General features: G+C 39.7%; 2 protein-coding genes across 2 annotated transcripts; one reads left to right on the top strand and one right to left on the bottom strand.

The window, feature by feature from the left end:
- Positions 1–106: 106 nt before the first annotated feature.
- LOC122986906 (protachykinin) lies at positions 107–1613 on the top strand. The gene is made up of 5 exons (XM_044358412.1): positions 107–403; positions 558–660; positions 752–775; positions 871–927; positions 1016–1613. Exons 1-5 carry the CDS (start codon positions 305–307, stop codon positions 1024–1026), a joined length of 294 nt encoding a protein of 97 aa, XP_044214347.1. The 5' UTR covers positions 107–304; the 3' UTR covers positions 1027–1613.
- On the bottom strand, positions 1292–19254 carry sept7b (septin 7b). Its single transcript, XM_044358411.1, has 15 exons — positions 19150–19254; positions 18963–18964; positions 16733–16835; positions 14875–14981; positions 13570–13670; positions 13271–13405; positions 9056–9173; positions 8197–8289; positions 7986–8082; positions 7595–7646; positions 7224–7352; positions 6291–6311; positions 4516–4651; positions 3481–3623; positions 1292–2604 (listed from the first exon to the last, which is right to left on the bottom strand). The coding sequence occupies exons 1-15, from the start codon at positions 19151–19153 to the stop codon at positions 2565–2567; spliced, it is 1281 nt and encodes a 426-aa protein (XP_044214346.1). The 5' UTR covers positions 19154–19254; the 3' UTR covers positions 1292–2564.
- Between the last annotated feature and the right edge of the window lie 1015 nt (positions 19255–20269).

Raw genomic sequence — 20269 nt, 5'->3', positions numbered from 1 at the left:
ATTTTCACATAATTATAAAAGCAACAGTCAACAAATGAAGCTCTGTGACTCACACAGGATAGGCTAATCACATCATCCACTCCAGCTGTGCGTAAAGGCACTATGAGTGCGAAAGGTGCGTTAAAGGACCCCCCCCATGGCACATCATCAGAGAAGACTCGCCGTTGTTGTCTGTATCAGCATTTAAAAACTAATCCAGCAGTGAGGTGCACCTGCACGCAGATTAGTTTTAATCCAGACTAAAAAGATCCAGAGTCTGTATTTTTGTGTGGAGGCATTTGGGTGAAATTACGCACAGGCTGCAATGGAGATAATTAAACTCGTTTTAATAGTTGTCCTGCTTCTGACAAATGTTTTCTGTCAAGATATGGATGCTGACAACTGGAGAGAGACCGTCAGAGAGGTAAGACTTTTCAGACATTTGTAAATTATTGGACTGGACAACTGGACAATCTTTTATAATATCAGCTCTTGCTGAAATGAGATTATTTACTCCCAATACATTTGTCTTTAAGATAATCACGCAGTACTTCTTTGCTCTTTCTCTTTCACACAAGAACAAATGGGCAGACTCTGAACTAATTCAAGGTATAATAATGAGAATGACCAGAAAACCAGGACCACGCCGAAGTCTCGGGCTCTCGCGGAAGAAAGACTCTGGTGAGGGTCTTTGATGGTCTCATTTTAAATAAGTAATGAAAGGACTGATGAGAACACAGATCGCTCATTTTATTCCTTTCCTCCCAAACAGCAAAGTCGCGGGCAGCACGTAAACGTAAGTATTATTTGCAAGACTTCAGCATTAAAATGTCAATTCCTTTATCCATTTCCTGATTAAATTCCTTATTTAAACAAAAGTTTAATCCCCAGGGCATAAATTTCAAACCTTTGTGGGTCTGATGGGTAAAAGGAGCTTTGATGATCAAGGTAGGACACTTCCAGCAGTGACATTAAATATACTGAAGGGACATTTCAGTGGAAATCTGCCTGGTAACAGCTGATTTCATCCCTGCAGGAGCCCTGTGAGCTGCACAGATGACTGAGGATCAAAGTTTCTCATTTCAGACTGACTACTAAAGGTTTTATTTGGTTTGTCTGTCATGCCATGTTTCATAAAAGTTGTGACACTACCGCCAATGCTGATAACATTTGGTCAAATAGTGCCATCTAGTGGTGAAAAAACGTGCATTACAGTTTTAACAGTAATATTGTAATTATATTAAATAATGTGTTAAATCACCATCTCACAATGAGTGTCAAGTTTCCATAATAAACCCACCTCACTCCTCAATATCATCACAGGTTTATTAAGTGACTTTGTACAATACAAATGAAAAATAAAATTAAAAATACAGAGATGGAGTACATAGCCAAAGCAAAATGTGGTGTTGACTCTTCATTTCTCACTGATCGCAGTGACAGAAATATTGTTGTTGGGTTTGTTTAGGTTGTTTTTTTTGTTTTTTTTTTTCTGCGTCCAGGATCACTGTTATATATGAAAGTATATTTTTTTTATAAACAGTGGACGCTGCTCTTGAGTCTCTGAGGATTTTCTAAACATACAAAAGAAGTTATTACTTCAGCTGGCTCGGTATATATAAAAATAAACTAAAGTGAAATATAACACTTATGACATTATAAATGGTGGTCCAAGGCTAGTGGAGATAGCTAAATACAGAGGAAAACGAAAGCGTTACGTTTCAGAAATAAGAAGCTTTAGCCATTATTTGAATCTATAAAAAGGCCCAAGGTGCATTTTATTGATTTTTCTTACTTTCAGGTTTTTCTGTTGACACCGTTTCTTTTTTTTTTTAGGCTGTTGCACTGATAGGAGGCAGGTTAAAAGGTTTACTGGGTACACTCAAAACAAAACAGAAAGGATTAGTTAATGCCTTGTCTTCTTCTTCTTGCTTCGATACATGATGGAAGATCAGGTTAATGTTCAAATACTCTTACTGTCTTTCCTGTAAACAAATACAATTCACCAGAACTTGATTGTACAACAGTCAGACACATCAGTCATTTAAAAGCAACCTTGGGAGGAAAAGAGAGCAGCAGGTGGGGGCGGGGACAGTATTCAGTAATAACAACAACAATAATAATAATAATATAATAATAACATCAATAATAATTAAAATAATAATATGGGTTTGGCCTTTTCTAAAATGGGGTTACTTTTTTTTTCTGTTGTTAAGGTAAACACATTCTTTGATGATGATGAGTCCCGAAGCAGCGAGGGGGCTCTGTGGTGGCGGTTCTGACTGTACATGCAGACCCCCCCTCCACCCCGCCCCCCCCACACACACCCACATATACCCCCAGTACTCCCTCTAGTGGCTGGGAGCAGGAACACAGCTGTGCTGGCAGACAGAGCAGGAGGAGGAGGAGGAGGAAGAGGAGAGGAAGAGGAAGAGAGGGGAAGGAGGAGAGGGGGAGGGAGGAAGAAAGGGGAAAGATGATGGGGTGGGGTGGGATGGGGGTGTCAGTGCCACACGCTGGTGTCCTGACCGGCAACGTTGGCAAACAAAATTAACTTGAGTTGGGGTGGTCCTGCCGACTGTCTTTTAAAAGATCTTGCCTTTCTTTTTGTTTTTCTCCAGAGTCCTGCAGAAGAAGAAACACACACACAATCAGTGACTTCATTTAAATCAGCTGTTCAATCAGCTCTACAAACATCACTTTGTACATTTAATGAATTACACTATTGAGTTGATGCATTGATATGCTGTATTCCTACATATATGTTATATACAGTATATAGCTAAACAAGACGTCTACGACCAGTTCAGTACAGAGTGATTCTTCTTCCTAGTTTGAATCTGAATAATTTTGGAAGGCCTGAAGTGGTAAAATTATCCAGAAATTCACAAGTAAAAAAAGCAAAGTTTAGAGAAATATCTGAAGTAATAAATTAAATTTTGTGATCATCTCACGACCCGCAGCGTGAGTGTAACTGGTCTACAGGCATGCAACTGATTTTATCTTCAGAATGAGTTAATCAAAGAATGATTCTTAATTTGTTTGTCTATGAAAGAAGTCTAAATTAAAAACACATGTCCATCACAAAATACCAGAGCAATAAACTGATCTCTCTTTGATGCAGTGATTTTGTTTTGGACTGGTGTTACATATCTGTTATTTTGTCCACACTCTGTTGCTGATAACTAATCAAGATTTAAAGGTTGTGCTCAATCCAGAATTGTGTCAGCCTCATTTTCAATGTAAAATGAAACATTCTCCTACAAATGGGTCAGACTGGATGGATGGATTATTTACCCTCCACTGACATGAGCGACTTTCGATCTACAGCAGCAGTCAAAAGTTTGGACAAACGTTCGGTGTGACTGCTACTACTATGTAAACCCATTAGTGCCTGAATTTGTGCATATTATAAAAGCTTAAATGCACACACTTGGGTTTATTAAAACAGACAGCTGAACCATAAAAACAGTGAGGAGTGACGGTGAGAGTTGGTGGTACCTGGAGGCCTCCAGTTTCTGCTGCTCCAGGCGCTGCTGGGCCTCCCAGTTTGCTCTCTCATCCTCAAACATGCGTCTCTTCTCCTCCAGCTCCTTATGCTGAGCTTCCAGGTTCTTCTTCATCTGCTCATGACGTCGCTGAAGCTACAGAGACACCAGACGGAGGAAGACGTCAGTAATTTATACTCAAAAGCACCGGTCGAAAAACTGAACACAGCACATAAACTGCAAAACATGTGAACTACGGAGCTTTTTATACAACATAATATCCTCTACAGTTATAATGAATGCAGAGAGAAACCTTTAAACAGACGATATTGTAAGAGGCTCACTGAGCTGTAATACTTCAAAGCTTAAAAACAAATGAAGATTATGGAAAATGCATGAACAGACTGTTTTGTTTTTTTACCTCAAGAGGAATAACATTGCAAATTATCATTAAATTCACATGAAAGTATGATTAATGTTACATTTATTTATCTTAAGCTTCAATTCTGGCTTTGACTTGATCTTCCATCTTTTATATTTTTATGTTTAATTTAAATTGTCCCAGATCAGCATGCTGTACAAGAAACAAACAAGTCATTTTAATTATTGATACATCTATAATTGTTCTGCTTCTACACACTTTTTACGTAACAAGGAACTTCTTTCATATCTTCAATGTTTCCCTTATCTGAATATATTTCGTAATGTACATGCTGTGATGCAATTTCATTTTGCTGCAATAATCTAAACTCATGGAAATAGGAACAAAGGATTACTTGTATCCCTTACAGGCAGTGCTACAGTCGGTAGCTCACATACACACTCTTTTATTTAAATAAACAATTTCAGAGACATAAAACAGACGCGTACAAAAGCGGGAACTGACAAACAGAACCTTCATTTAGACACTCACACTTGTAACTGCTGAAACATGTCTGCACAAGAGGAAGGAATGAGCCCAGACGGCGATGAGTAACTTAACCAGGGCATGACCTGTGATATTTATTAACCCAGGTGTGTGTGTGTGTGTGTGTGTTTTTTTTTTTACCTCTGCTTCAGAGTCTTTGAGCTTCTGCACTTTCTCCTTGACTTTCATCTCAAACACCTGCTCCATCTCCATCTCCATCTTCTTCATTTTAGTCACGTGCTCTCGCCTCTCCTCCTCCATCTGGGCCAGAGGACTCCTGTACGGAGAGAAACGCACAAAAAACCCACACACACAGCTTTAGACGAGCACCAGCACTGGTTTACTCATCAATAAGGAACAGTAATGCCACCTATTGTTAGCGTTGTCACGATAGCAGTATCAACATTAATAAAAAACTACTTAATTTAGTTTTTTAACAAGCTGACAAATTTCACCCAGTTTGTTCTGCAAACTGAAATCCATGTCAGCATCTGCTCTTGAGGTCATGCACATTGGAATACTTTACAGGAGAGAAAAAAAAAATGACAGAAGGAAAAGGAGGAGGAGGAGGAGTAGGAGGAGAAGAACAGAAAGAGCCGGATTCTGGTTTTAAAGAGGGGAAGTCAGGTCAAACACCTGAAAACATGCCAACTGGATCCCAGTCCATTTAAACTGGCAGATTTCTTTCTCTTCCAGAGTCATCAGAAGACAAGAAACTGACTTTAAAACCATTGTTGAAGACAAGTTTGATGTTTTTACTTTGTTTGTCTTGAATTGTATCGTGAAAACATTACAAGCCCTCGTTTCCCCCCCAGAAATACGACAATGTCGGGGTTCAGGAGGAAAACAGACAGGAAGAGGTTCAGTTTTTAGGAATGACGGGATCCGACAAGGCTGTGACAGGAACAGGAAACCTCAAACAACCGTTTAAACATCTCTGAGAACCAGGAGGAGGACCCGAAAGCTAATGCAAAGGAACCTGTGAACACTGACAGGTGGAGTGCAGGTGGCGGGTTAAATGTTAGTAAAGCTAACACCGGGATGTTTCGTTGCAGTATAAGTGAGCAGAGACCCGTCATGAAATGAAATATGCGGAGAGGTTACCTGTGATTATGAGGGATATGTTGGAGGAGTGATGCCTGATTTATCCTCATTTTTTGTGCTCAGGAAGGAACAAGAGGAAACTATACAATCTTTAAACCATGTTATGCCATAAATTTTGGGTTTATGTTTGTCTGAGACGTCATTTTTTAGTATATTTCTACGTCTCCTGATATTAAAGTTTTAGGGTTAGGCTTTGTAGGGTTCCTTTAAACATTTTAGGGTGAATACAGCAATTTGTTACTAATAAAGTGAGGCTAACAGACAAGGAAGTACTCAATAATATCTGTAGAAAGTAGTAGGAAAGCCATACAGAAAGGCTAGGTGTGATGATAAGACTTAATAGTTTTATACTTATTATAACAGATGAGTGACAGGAACTTAACTTAAAGTGGACTGCTTTCATTTTAACATGATTGTGTATCTCATAAATGCTGGTAACCACTCCAAACACTTCATGTGCAGGTCTCCGTTATCAATCCAAGCAGGGCTACTAGCAGCGGCAGGTGAAAAGCAGCGAATATGAATATACCAGTGGAGGGAAAAAAAACAAAGTTAAGCCTTCAAATAAGATACATAAGGAAGTGTGGCAATTCACAGTTTTCCTCCCGCTGCTGCTCCTGGAAACTTCTGCTAACAGGGTGGGGGGGGCGGGGCGGGGAAGTTGAAGGGGAAAGCAGAGTCTAGTCAACAGGAGAGGAGAGATGACGCAGCCAAAAGAGGTTGAACAGAGGAAGGATACAGAGAATGAACATCTGAAACAAGGGGCTGAAAAATAAGTGAACGAAAACAACAAAAAAAAAGAGACCACTTACATTCCTTCAACTGTGTCAAGTCTAAAAAATAAAAACACATACAACCAAACACACACACAAACACACGCACGCACACACACACACACACACACACAGCATGCGATGATGAGGTCATGCACTGAAATGAAACTACAGTCCGTGTTGTGTGATTCATACTACTTTACGCTGAAAATGGAAAAAAAAAAAAAAAGAAAGCGTGGAAAAAATAACAATGTGGGCTTTGTGAGCTGGGTGTCAAATACATTAGCAGCTGCACGTTAGCATCAGCGGTGTGAGGCTTCTGCTCGGCTGAAGAGCTGGAACTTTAGTTTAGTGTATTAGCCGACTGTTTGTGACTACGTGAGTGAGGAAGCAGCATGGTGCTTTGAATTACGCTTTGCATACTTGTGTGCAAAGTAGTCCGGCGAGGGGCTACGACTTTGAGTGCTTGAGTGTGCGAGCAGGAGACCAACTGGACAAATGAATGAAATAATGCACCTTCAACTCGCTTTTATCCGGTTGCTTTGAATCTAAATACATGATTAAGATTAAGCAAGTAATGTGAAAACACCTGTGATCACTTTCTACAGGCCACGTGTCAGTGGTGTTGCTTTATGAATGAATCCTACTCAGATTAACACAATATTTAAAGCCCACAAAACACATTTTATCAAACATATATGAAATGAGACAACACATGTAGTTTGAACTACTTATTTGCAACATCTGTACCTGTAAAAATTTGGTGATACAGTAATATCCCACACTTTCATAGGCTTGTAAATTAGCTTAATAACCTAGAGACTGATGTAGGTAACCAGCAAATTCCTCTTCTGTTCAATTCTCAATCTTAATAATCAAGACAGTTGGTGAACAGCACGATTTCAAAGCAGACTTGACCTGCCTGTATTTCACTACAACCACTGTCTCCAGTGTTCAGAGTCCAGGACTTACTTGGTGGACAGTTGTCCTTTAGCCCTGTTGTTGTCCACTCCGTTGTAGGTGACAGCAGCCAGCTTCCTGCTGCGGTAATTTTCATAATGGACGTTGTTTGTCACGTCCTTCAGGTCCTGCATGTGAGTTCTGGGGAAGGACGAACATAGAATTTGAATTATTTTAAAATGCTCTCTGAGTAACACTAAAAACACAGTCAAACAATAATATGAATCGACCCTTTCATAGATAAAATACCTTCTACTCTCAAAGACTCTGCACTGCTTTCCTCAGAAACCACTTAAACAGCCTTTTATCAACTAGCTGTTTGACTGAAGTATTTATTTAGTGTACTTGATATAGATTCCTTATCCTTGTTGTATTTTTAGTACCTGATGAGCATATCCCTGAGGATGGTGAAGTCGCAGTGGTCACTGTTTTCAACTAGGAGGGAAAAAACAAGAAGTCAGTCTTTATACTTATTATATTTTATAGGATAAAAAAATATGTTATCTTGTTTGTACCCTGGACACCAAACACCAGAAACACTTTCACTGTGATGCATTTAACACTGTACGACAACGATGAATGACGAATACTGTCCGCTCATGATGTTTAGAGACGTCCGTACATGTTGGATAAGTACACAACACTCTTATCTTTATTATACTTGGGGTTGAAGTCCTTTAGTGTTTTTATCAGCTGCCCAGATTAGTTTAGATAATGAACTTCTTTGTTTCTTTAATTGTGTGTGGTGATATTCAACTAACTTATCATTCATACCTTCTGCAACCCCCCAGGGGTATTGTCTCCCTCTGACCCTCTTGCCGTTCACCTCGATGATGGTGTTGCTTCCTACCACAGCTAGCGGCAACTTGTCCTGGCAAAAGAAGAACATTTGGTATAAGTTAACACAAGTGTATGAGTCTAGTTTTATAACAAACAAGCTCACTCTGTAATATGATATGTGGACCCGGCAGGTGACACACAGTACCTTGATCTTCTTCACCAGCCTGTTCTCTTCTTCGTCATCCGTCTCGGGGAACTCATAGATCTTGATTTTGTGCTCTTGGATTTCCCGCATGATCTAGAAAGAAAAGAGGAGAACTTTTAGCGACTTCTGGTAGATACTAAACAGGTACCACCATAGCCTGGTGTTGAGCAAGCAAGTCATTTAATCTTAATCAATTCTTGCTTTAAAGCTGAATCATATGATTATCATATGATTCTGTATGTGCTGCCACATAATGGTACATTTCTGTGGTCACATGCTCTCCATACTCTGCTGTTCAGGAATGTTGATTGGGCTTTTTGAGTCACATCTGTAAAGCTGATGACAAATTTATAGTTTATTACTTCAGTGCAACAACTTAAAAATGTGAAACTAGATGCAACACAATGTTTACTGTAGTTTAAATGCAGCTTTCAGTTTTCTATCTAGTGCTAATATAGTGACTTCATACTGTGTTTTTAACATAGAGATGCCCTTTTGTTTGTCATCTTTTTCTCATCTGTTTTAAAAATGATGATTTTAATGTTACTTGATGCTTTCCTCATTTAAAATGACTTGATCTCAACTCAAAGCTCAGTATGTCCCACAAAAGCAAAGAGGAAAATGCTAGTTTTTAACATCTATCCTGTGTACTTAACAGAAAAACCTTCCACAGTGTAGGACATACTGACCATTGTTGTACAAACAGCTGTAAAAACCAAAGAAGGTGTTTTTTTTTTGTACTTTTAACTTGGCTTTGCTTCGTGACGCACAGCGTTGCCATTGTACCGAAGACCACAACAAGAAAAAAGCCTTCAGGATACTTTTTCTGCTGTAGTATGCAGCTGTGGAAACCACTGACCTGCTTCTTGAACTGTTGGCATTCCTCTGGGGTGAGGGTGTCTGCTTTGGCGATCAGCGGGATGACATTGACTTTCTCATGCAACCGTTTCATGAACTCGATGTCCAAGGGCTTCAATCTGCAGAGAGATAAAGACACAGTTTTACTGTTAAACTGTATTGGATTAATCTGTACCTAGTTTTGATACTTTAAAAACTGTACCAGCTGTACCAACAGTTGTGGTGTTTAGTCCTGTGTTACAACAGGAGGAAATAGGATAGTTTGGGGTTGACTGTCTGTCGGATTTAAGTATAGCTAGTGTCATTAGCTCTTCCTTAGACAGCTAAAGGATAAGTGGAGCTACACCAAATATAGAAATGTATCAGCAACGCTTGACTGATGTTTGTTATGTCTAGGAAAATGACCTTGTAGTCGTGAGAAAGCGCAGCTATTCTTGGCTGTTTTTTGAGCTGGATAAGTAACATGACGTGACTTGAGTTTCAGTTTCTGTGTTATACGTCTTATTTTTCATATAAAATATAATCTCATCTTCATTTGATTCTCTTAAGGCACAGTGGAAACATCCTGAAATCTGCCCTGAAGCAGAATTTGTTTTTAGTGGGTAGAGTGGGATGCATTTTTGTCATGTAGCCAACAGCCATGCAGGTCAATACACAACGCAGTGCTGCACTGACGCTCTTAAGAAAACCTGAATCCAACGGCTGATAGTGACTCCTTCTCTATCTATCAGATTAAAAGAAGAAGAATACATTGAAGATCAGTATTAACAGGCGACATAATTAATGGTGTTGCATACACAACGTTTATGATAACCTTTTATGATAAACCAGATGGTAAACAGAGACAGTTGGTCTGTGGAGAAGTCACAAAAACATCAGTGTGCCCTTTGTACTGCAGTAATTACACTGACAGTTCATTGCTGAATGTTGGATGATATTAATGTTTCACCGATGTATTGTATCAGTAACATCTAAGTCAAAAGGATACTAATAAATTATGTATTAAGTACGATAAAAAACAAACATGAAGGTCTGGAGTTTTTCTCTACTTTGACCCAAACTGACCACAGGAACGTGCTGTTGTTAAGCTACAACGGAGAAAACCCAAAAACATCAACCGTCATGTGATTCAGTACCCATCAGCCTCAGCTAAACAATGTCTTCACTCAGAGGAAAGTGATATCAACCCTAAAAAAGCACATCATTTCCCAAATTGTCACATTTAGTTAGAAAACAAAAATCTAGCCAACATGAACTCATTTTTTTTTTTAACAATGAGCAACGTGTAGTAAAACCACAAGAAACAGAACAGAACAAATACAGTGTTTCATAATATATATCAACAGATATTCAGTATATTATTATCGAAAGGTTAAAATTCAAAATGTGCTGTATCAGATCTGAAATTCTCTACACAGAGACGCTGACTTCTCGCCATCTTGTTCTGGTTTTTTGCTCCTTATTTCACAATAAGCAATAAAATCTTTACTTGCTGTTTGGACATGCATTTTTGTTTTTAAATGTATTACATTTTGATGATCTTCTCTTATGTATGTAATTGTTTTCTTTCTTTCTTTTTTTGTGTGTATTGAGACAACATGTGTCTTTACACACAAAATAAACTTACTGCCTAATCAGGGTCACATGAAATCCATTTTAAATTTTTTCCAGATTCGGTTTTATTTTTTTCCCCCCAAAATTCCCTGTTTTCTGTTTTGATTTCTCTGAATTCTGGGCTTTATGATTTAAGGACATTTTGTCATCAGAAAGAGTGTCTAATCGTGTGGTAATGGATAAATAAAAACCATAAATCACAGCTAAACACAGTAGAGACTTTCAGCATAGTGTTTTTTTTCTGTTCATTTGGCTTGGACACTGTGCCTTAGTCTTATTATGGTTGGGAAAACCCTGACTTTTATAAATTGCATCCACATTTTGGCAAATTAACGATGTTCCACATTTTACATTTGATTCCAGTTTTATTATCAAATTCTGCGATTCCGTCTGTGCTTTCCATGGAAATCACAGGGCCCTACCTGATGTTCACAATGTCCCAACAATAAGCTCTTTTATTGGGGTTCAACCACAGTTTTGGAAAAGGCCGTGATTATTGATTTAATGGAGAATGGATGTGGGTGATTATTTTCCTTAATGAGTCATCCCTCCTCCACCACCAACGCTGTAGGAAAACCAGTCACCATAGTTCGACTGTGAGCTCAATATCCAGATTGTCTCTCGGTGATGGAGGTCATTGTGCTGCTGTGTGAGAGCAGTCGGCTGGTGTTACGAGGGGATGTGTGTGTGTGTCTGTGTTTGTCTGAGAACATATGCTGCCCATCCTCAAGGCTAAAAAGTACTCCTTGTCCGGGTACAGAGGACAAGCTTGCACAAACACAATGTCGCATAAAGGTCGGACATACTAAAAAAAAAAGGAGAAGAAAAATGAGGACAAAGAGGAGGACAGAGATTTCTTCTTCTTGTTGTTTACAGTAAGTCAACAGCATTAAGGGCATGTCAGTGCGCCGTGTGCATTTGCACACTTGCAAACTGAGCAGCTCTACACAGCAGACACAAACAACACTATCCAGACCTACAACGCCAAACAGCAAATACTCCCATTTACTCCATTATGCTCCAGTATATTTTTAAAACATCAAGAGCCTTGGCCAGGAGCAAGCTTTCATATTAATATAAATTTAAAGGGGGATGTATTATATGTCTGATGTCTATCTTAAAGATGGTCAAAGTTCCAAAACTTGAGGTGAATGTATGTAAAAATGTTCCCTGCAAGACAAAAACCAGGGCTTCAGCCTGCTCTCAATGTTTTGTTTGCAATGTTTTTTTTTAAAAAACTTTCCCGACAAGATGACATCAGCTTGACGTACATGCCCGTAACGGGTCATCAGTTCTGTAATCTTTGTTGCTAAGGCTGTTCATGTTGTCCATTCTCAAAATCCAGAGCTGATTTTGGCTTGAACATGAACAGATGTATTTGACAAGTTTCCATTTTGTGTAAAAAAAAAACAGGAAAAAGAAGTGAAATCTTAGTAATTTTGTTTGTTTATGTTGCCTAACCAGTTAGAAAAGAGTGGGTTCATCAGAAGGGGGGCCTTAAAGAGACAGGAGCTAAAACGACCTGTTTCAGACAGAGGCTGAACTGAGGAGCTGCATAAAAAGACCAGTATAAGATAAATAAGAAGTTTTATGAACTGTAAATCATGCAAAGATATTCCAGTAGAATCCCAGACTTAAAATATGGACTTGGAAATGTGAATGATATGTCCCCTTTAAACCCATACTTGTATTTAAATATGTTATTCATCAAATACTAGCAACAGGAAATAAGTGCTTGAAGCCTCTTTTTTTCTCACTTTCACAACTCCCACACGTTTTGCTCTTTGACTGAATTCCAAAAAAGACTCGTACACTTCTTGTGAGAAAAGCAGATGAGCACATCAGAGCTGTCGTGTACCTATAGAAGAACCTGGTGGCTTGTGAATAATAAACATTACCATCAAAATTCCACACAGTCATCTCTTTTGAAACATTTAACGATCTGTATCACCTGATGGGAATTTTGCCAACATCCTCCCCTCCCCCCCTTCCCCTTTTACAAGCCTTCGAGTTTAAACTCTTATTTTTACAAGACGAGACTCACTCTCACATTATCGTTTACAGCAGTGGCCAGGGGGGAGTAGTTGTAGGAGTAAAACAACACACATTTACCACACACAGTCAGGAGCTGCCCAGCATGACCACAGCTCGGTGCTGTTGACCACTGAGCTGTTCCTGAGGCAGTTGACGGATCAGCACCTTGCTGAAAATACTAAGGGAGGAAAAGCTTTACTTGCTTCCCTTCTCTAGACTTTCCAGACAGTTCAGGGATCCTAACCAGCAACTTTCCCTTCCAGTCACAAACCTGCCCTCTGACCTTTTGGGCACTGTCGACCCCCTCATTTCCCTTCTTTTTTAAACTCATTTCCTCTCACTGTTCACTCTTCCAACCTTTTCCTTTCTTGAGTCATATTTAGAGTCCTTACTTCCATCCTCTTTCTTTGTATTGATCAAGGCGGTGACATTTAAGAGCTTGAGTCCCACTGAGACAGCACCGTACTAACTACACAATCGCTGTGGCATGCTCCTAATAAAAGCGCCCACAAAAAAAGGTTGGGTTTTTTTTTTTTGGTCTTTATATGCATTTGTCTCCCAGACTCACCCGTGTCCCGAGGGGGCTATGAAGTACAGGCAGCAGTGGATTCGGCTGTCAGGCATCTGTCTTCTATTCACCCGCGATTCTGAGTTCAGGTAGTCTTCAAACTTGCTGTCTATGTGGTCGATGATTGGCTGCCAGCTGCACGACACAAAACAAAGCTTCCATTAAGATAAAGATGCAGAAAGACCGCTGAATGACGAGAGGTGAACGGTTAGCTTTAGGCCTCGGTAGGTGTTTTGGAATTCTGAATGAAGCAATATTATCTGTGCTGAGATGAAGCATGGGGAGGGGGGGATACTTACCAGTTGCTGTTGTCGACAGCATCTCCGAACCCTGGGGTGTCAACTATTGTGAGCAGCAGTTGGACACCGCCTTCCTTTATTAAAACTTTGGACTGCTCCACCTGACACAGGAGAAAGAATGACAGGCAGTGTTTCAGTACTTTTAGCTGCAAACCTCTGAAACATTTTAATTAGCAACACAGCATAAATTTAAAAATGAAAAACACAACATAGAAGGAGGGGTGTAAAATCAATATCACAGTAAGCTAACAGCATCATATGTTTCACATAGAAAACAACTGACGCTAGCAGCGTGTAGCAACACGCCGTCTCACACTATGCTATTAGGTAACTATGCTGAGAAACCAGAAAAAGCACACAAGCATCTGGAGATAGCGATGCTGTCAGTCAAGAGCCAGACAGATAAAGCTCAGCACTTGAGGCACTTAAGATTCAGGACAACTTTGTGTAATTAGGGAAAATGAAGATAAGGGCGTTTATGGCAGGAGCTGACAGCGAGTCTGGCTTGTTTAAACCATGTGGAGATATTTACCGCATATCTTCCAAGAGTCAATCAAAGCTCATCATTGTGAAAAGTATTTTATCAAATTAAATCAGCTGTTCAGGGAGCCACAACAATTTTATAAAAATCCAAAAATAACAATAAATCTTCCCATCTTATCTGAGAGCTTTCTCACAAAATCCTCATAATTCTCATCCTCTTATTATATCCAAATGGTTTTGATGTCAAAAAATGGGACTAAATCAGTTGGCATCAAGTATGATGAGTTAAGAAGGATTTCAATAAAGCTGGTTCTCTAGAATCCTAACACTTTAAATCACAATATAATGATCATGTTATGTTGATTGTATTAAATTATGTATTCGTTATGTTTGTTAGAGTTTCAGCAGCTGCTGTGACTTAACCGACAAACCGCTAAGTTTAACATCACTGTATTTATCTTAAAAGACTCTGCGGCAGCTGATCTGCTTGGCAGCTACATGACTGAGAACACATGAAAACAAACTGATAATTAAGTGGGCATATATATGTCAGTGACACAGATGTGCTGTGAGACCGTACAGAATCTCTATCTGTTGGTTATGCGGCCACAATCTGGTCACATTTTAAAATAAGACTTCAAAATGATGGTTTGGATGCCTGCCGAAGCTGTTTGTAGGGTAGAGAATCTTCCCAGCCGTAGTTGAAACATAACAGCGTTGAACTGTGCCGTTTTTAAAGCTCTGCTACTTTGTCTAGTAAGCGCAGTATCTAAAAAAGATTAGTGCCTGTGTGTGATTTTAACCCATTTTGCTAAAATGTACCTGTACAGTCTTTTTGATTCGATGTGAAGGTCCAGGATACTCTGATGAATACAGGTCCGTTAGGAACAGAGAGTTGATCAATGTGGATTTTCCCAACCCTGACTCACCTGGAAAAAAGCAAAATGAGACGACAAATCAATATTTCCGAACCAATTGTTACTTGTATGGTTAGAAAGTTGGCCAGTCTGTAAAAGCATTGCATTACTTGGAATAAAATACTGAAAATGTATACTACAAAACGTATGTATGCCAAACAAATCTATGCCAACCCCCCCTGTATTATACACACACACACACACACACACACACAAAGATCACAGTTGACATCCTGAAGACAATCAAAGGTCATGTATCTATCCAGAGACGACACTGACATTTGCTCAAGACATTAAACCATTTGGGTTAACAGTAAAAAGGCAAAGGAAACAACACAGACAATGACTCATGTTATGTACCACTGAATGGCTGTGTGGTCCGGGAGGCTTCTCAAGCTTGGTTGGCCATTGTGTGCCTGGTTTCCAAGCTCCCAATGAAAAGGATCATTAGTGGAAATGACCACTGGCACTGCCTGTCTTGGCTGATGGCCACAAGTCAATATTTAACGAGCCACTATTTACACCAGAGCTACAGTCAAAGGCTAATGTGAGGAGCTCGCACTGTAGCGTTTGTTTATTGCACGTTTTATGCATGGTGTGTAACTGCGTTCTGGGTATGCGCTTGTTAAATATGAAGTGATGACAGGCCGAGTGAAAAAGAGCTGCTCTGCAATGTGTGAACTGAACAGGTTGTCGGGTCATGTGTTTCGTGAGGCACGGACAGACGTGCCAGTCGCTGGTGGTAATACCAGTCCCATCTCCTTCCTTCCCTTCCTCCATCTTTCATCCTCCTTTCCTCTTTCACACCACACTAGTGACGCATTCCGTTGCACAGCGGGGACATGTGGGCTCACAGCTCATCAGAGCCAAGAAAAGCTGAATATTGTGTGTCCGTGCAAGAGGGTGATACCATAAAAACAATGGCAAGCATTTAACTACGAACAAGCCCGGAGGACCTTCTCTACTTTCCTTGTTGCTTGATACAATGCCATTTTTTCTTTTCTGTAATCATTCCCAAAATGAAGCTATTTGTTGCAAGCACAGTGAAACATTCACAGGGCTTAGCGGACCGCTTGATCACCACCCAGAAATTTTTTTTTAAAAGGGACACTGCAAGAGGATAGAAGCAGGCAAAATCCAAGTGCCTTGTTATGATGCTGTTGTCATGTAAGTGACTAATAATAGCAATGAAGAAACAGCTCACTACAATGTATGGAAATTTATCAGCAGTACTGTAAGCAAAAATCCTACTAAGTGTTGTGAACGCAACGGGAGATGCGCTATTCTTAGAGGCATGCCGGGTACAAATTCTGTTGGTCCCACCACAGGAAATGGTTTTGACCCGAGGAAACATTTTCCCTCCAAACAGGGACTGATCAGCTGAGGAGGATCTTGGCCCGGTGACAACCACCACATCCAACAGTTTTAAAAGAATGTCTGCATTTTTGATTCGCTGAGCGCAGCTCTAGATAAATCCAACCCGAATGTTTGTGGGTTGGGAGACAGTGTCAAGGACCTGAAGTCAATATTAATTCAAATAACAGCAATACAATGGTCTCCTCTTCTCTGACTCAGCAATTAACACTACAAAGCTGGGGGCATGTCCCTTGCATATATATGGCTGCACACACACACACACACCGTCTCTCTCTCTCAACAACAAACCACAATGAAGAATTTAAAAATGCCAAGCGCAATGAATACAATGAAATGATTCAAATAAAACAAGGGCAAACTGAGAGCTGAGCAGCTTGTGTTCTTACCCACGACCATCAGGGTGAACTCAAAGCCCCTCTTGACAGACTTCCTGTACACTTGGTTGGGGAGGCTTGCAAAGCCAACATATCCTTCCAGATTCTTTTGCTGCTGTAGGACACAAAAGAAATACAAAACATCAAAACCATAAAGAAATCTAATCTTGCGTCATCGCTGTAGCTGAAAATCTTAAATGAAAAGTTTTAATCGCCCACTTCCCACGCTGCTTAAACATAAATCCCAACCCAAATATCTAACCGCCGGAACCCTAATGTTCCCAATGTTGCTCTGAAATCTTGCCTCAAGTGGATTAAAAGGTAGATTTTAAAAAATTCCAACAATATTTGGCAACTTGAAATAATATCCTGCTTTCAGTGAATATAAAATCACATTTACACTGAGTGAAATATTCAAATGGATATATGTGTTGTGAGCATCATGTCATACATCTTAATTGTGATTAAGCATGATAAAGGTGGTACTGGAGACCTTATGATTGTGACTAAAATGTAAAAATGACATTCTGCAGGGATGAACTTGCAACAGGTTCCATCATCCTCATCATCAGGTTGAAGAAATTAATCTTACTTCAGACATAAAGATTATTTCAATACTTACAGCTGTTTTATGCAGGTCAGTGTGATGCGATCCCAATGTGCAGGAAAGGCCAGCGTTTCCAGGGTCAGAAAGCAAAGGGAGAGGGCACAAAAATAAAAAAAGCAACACAGAATCAATCTCAGGCCATTTGACAAACAAACCATTCTGTCTCCAGAATCTGTTTCCAAAGCAGTAAAGCCTGGGGCAAAATGATTCATGATCTGCGCAACTGTAACAACACAGACATTTGACCAGTGTTGTACATATTCCGCTCCACTTGTTCCTTTAATGTCAGTTGCACTTTAAAGCAAGGCCCTTTCAGTGTTGCAGCTTTCTTTCAGCTTTACGCCTGTGGCGAGGAGAGGATTTCTGCCTCTCACGCTGGAGCATCTCCTGCCTACAGCAGCCCACATGTCTTCTGAGATACGCTATCAATTAATATTACTTAATATGCTGATTTACTCGCAGGATGTACGGTTTAATCTGAGCAACGTCCCACTGCTTCACTGTTTAATCTTACTGTGACTTTGCAAGTTGGTTTCCCGACAAACCACATTCATCTTTTATCACAACCGAGAAAAACTGACAACTGTCATATTAAAATGACAACTGTCTGTTTCCTTTTCCGGCGGTGCCTGACAGGTCTGCTAAAGGAAGTGGTGGATGACTAAATTACTGTTTGATTGTGCAAATTTTACAATGGTTGTCCTGAACAGAACACCAATTTTATGACTTCGGTTCCAGCACAGTATTCTGATTTAGAGGTCACAGTCTGAGGCCAATGACCTTAAAAGTCAAAACATGAACTCTGAGGTACTAGATCCACTGTAATCCAGATTAGATGGCAGTCGTGCCCTCCTTATGCCTTATCGTGACACATCCTCCAGGTTTGGCTTTGATTGTCTAACGTAGCTACTCCAACCATAGCAGTATAATCAAACTATTGATCACACATATACATATACATATATGCAGCCTCATCTCTGGCACACAAACGACAGAGAGTGATATTTCTCCACGTATTTTCAGAATCAGATATTTATTGACCAAGTATGTTTACGCACACCGGGGATTTGACTCCGTTTTAGTAGCTCTCAATGTACTTAAACTGAATAACAACACAACAATCTTCAGAAATATACGCAGGCAATGACTATATTCAGGTGAAACCGTTTCTGTGACCTGTAAACAGAATACAAATAGTGCAAAGGCGTAAAGAGTACGAGGAGTGCTGAGATAAATATTCAATGGTAAATTAGTGGTTGAAGCAATTTGAAAAGGTCTCCATAGACAAACTGAATATCTAGCCGAAGTGACTATATTCTGCTTAATTTGGTACTATTTAACGTATACAAAGAGGGTGTAACAGCCAAATATAAAGCATTGCATGCCGTTTCCCTCGGTTCAAACAAGTTAGCGTTAACGTGAGCTGTTTAATCCAACATACGACACTAAGTTAGCTTAGTTAGTCACACTGCTGGTACTTATAGGGAAGCTTTACAAAACAGTTGAATGTAACCCCTACAGGAGTGTTAACGTAGTTTCTTAGGTAAGCTTATAACGCACACAGAAACGTTTACAGTTTGCTAAAGAGCTAAAGACAGGAAGTGACACTCCCGTTAGGTTAGGCTGCCTGCTAACAGCTAACGAGCTAGCTGCCCATCCACGACTGGGCGTTGGTTGCTCAGACAACTGCAGAAGCTAAATAGCGGCAAAGCCAAAAATGTTCAAATAGCGGATCCAGCGCGAACACAAATCATCACAGTTGCCGTTTAACAACACCGTTTTCTGAATATGTTGTGACAGTAGCTGAGAGCAGCGGTCTCACCCATAACGTTGACGCTCCCTGCCGCCTCAAAAACCGATCATTCACAAGCCGACATTCCCCTCCTCGCTGCTTCTACTTGAGCTGCGCACTATGAGGCACGTAACGCCTCCCGTGCCTAACGGAACTACGCCGAACGAATTGCGCAAATCGTACGTGAATCTGAAAGGGAGGGAACACTCGCGATAATGTGCAATTCCTTTGAGTCCCGGTGTGTTCTCGCGATAACTAGACGTTCGCGCAAGGAGACTTTTGGAGCAATTTTCATCAGAACATCCTAAACTAATTACAGCCAGTGGTGGAAAAAGTATTCAGATCATTTACTTAAAGATCCCTTCCAGATGTATATAAAATACTCTGGCTTGAATAATAATTTGTATTTGATATGGTCTTTCCCACAAAAAGGTTCAAATTATCTCGTTAAAATCCATAAAATTATATCTACTCCTTTTACCATATTAAAAATTCCAGAAAAACCCCACTTAAGTAAAAGTACATAAATATTAGCAACAAAATGTAGTTATAGTATTAATGTAAAATCACTGATTTTGTCCTACTGACTGATATGTTATTATATATGACATCATTAGATTATTAATACTGAAGCATCAGTGTTAGAGCAGCATGTTACTGTTGTAGCTGCTGGAAGTGGAGCTAGTTTGAACTACTTTATATACAGTTAGCTAGTTTAGTCCAGTGGTTCCCAACCTAGGGGTCGGGCCCTTTCAAGGGGTCACTAGATAAATCTGAGGGGTCATGAGATGATTAATGGGAGAGGAAAGAAGAAAAAACAAAGTTCTGAATCTGTTTCACTTTTTAGACTTTTTCTCTAGTCTTTGGATCATTTGAACATTTATTGAAATGAAACCATGTGAGAAGTTTAGATGGAAAAATCATTATTTGGTGGAGCTGTTAATAACTCATAGACATCGGACATGTGACCCAGACTACACACTGCTTTTTGTAAGACGTCAAAAGCCAGAAAAGTTGGAAACCATCTTCTTTCATCTTTAACAATGTGTTGTATTTTAAAAGCTTGTTATATTAACCATTGTGTCAAATATTCATCTGAAAAGCTGTAAAATAAATGTAGTGGAGTAGAAAGTACAATATTTTCCTCTGA

Source organism: Thunnus albacares, chromosome 8, assembly GCF_914725855.1.
Source record: "Thunnus albacares chromosome 8, fThuAlb1.1, whole genome shotgun sequence".
Taxonomy (NCBI): domain Eukaryota; kingdom Metazoa; phylum Chordata; class Actinopteri; order Scombriformes; family Scombridae; genus Thunnus; species Thunnus albacares.
This window is presented reverse-complemented; position numbering and strand designations above follow the sequence as displayed.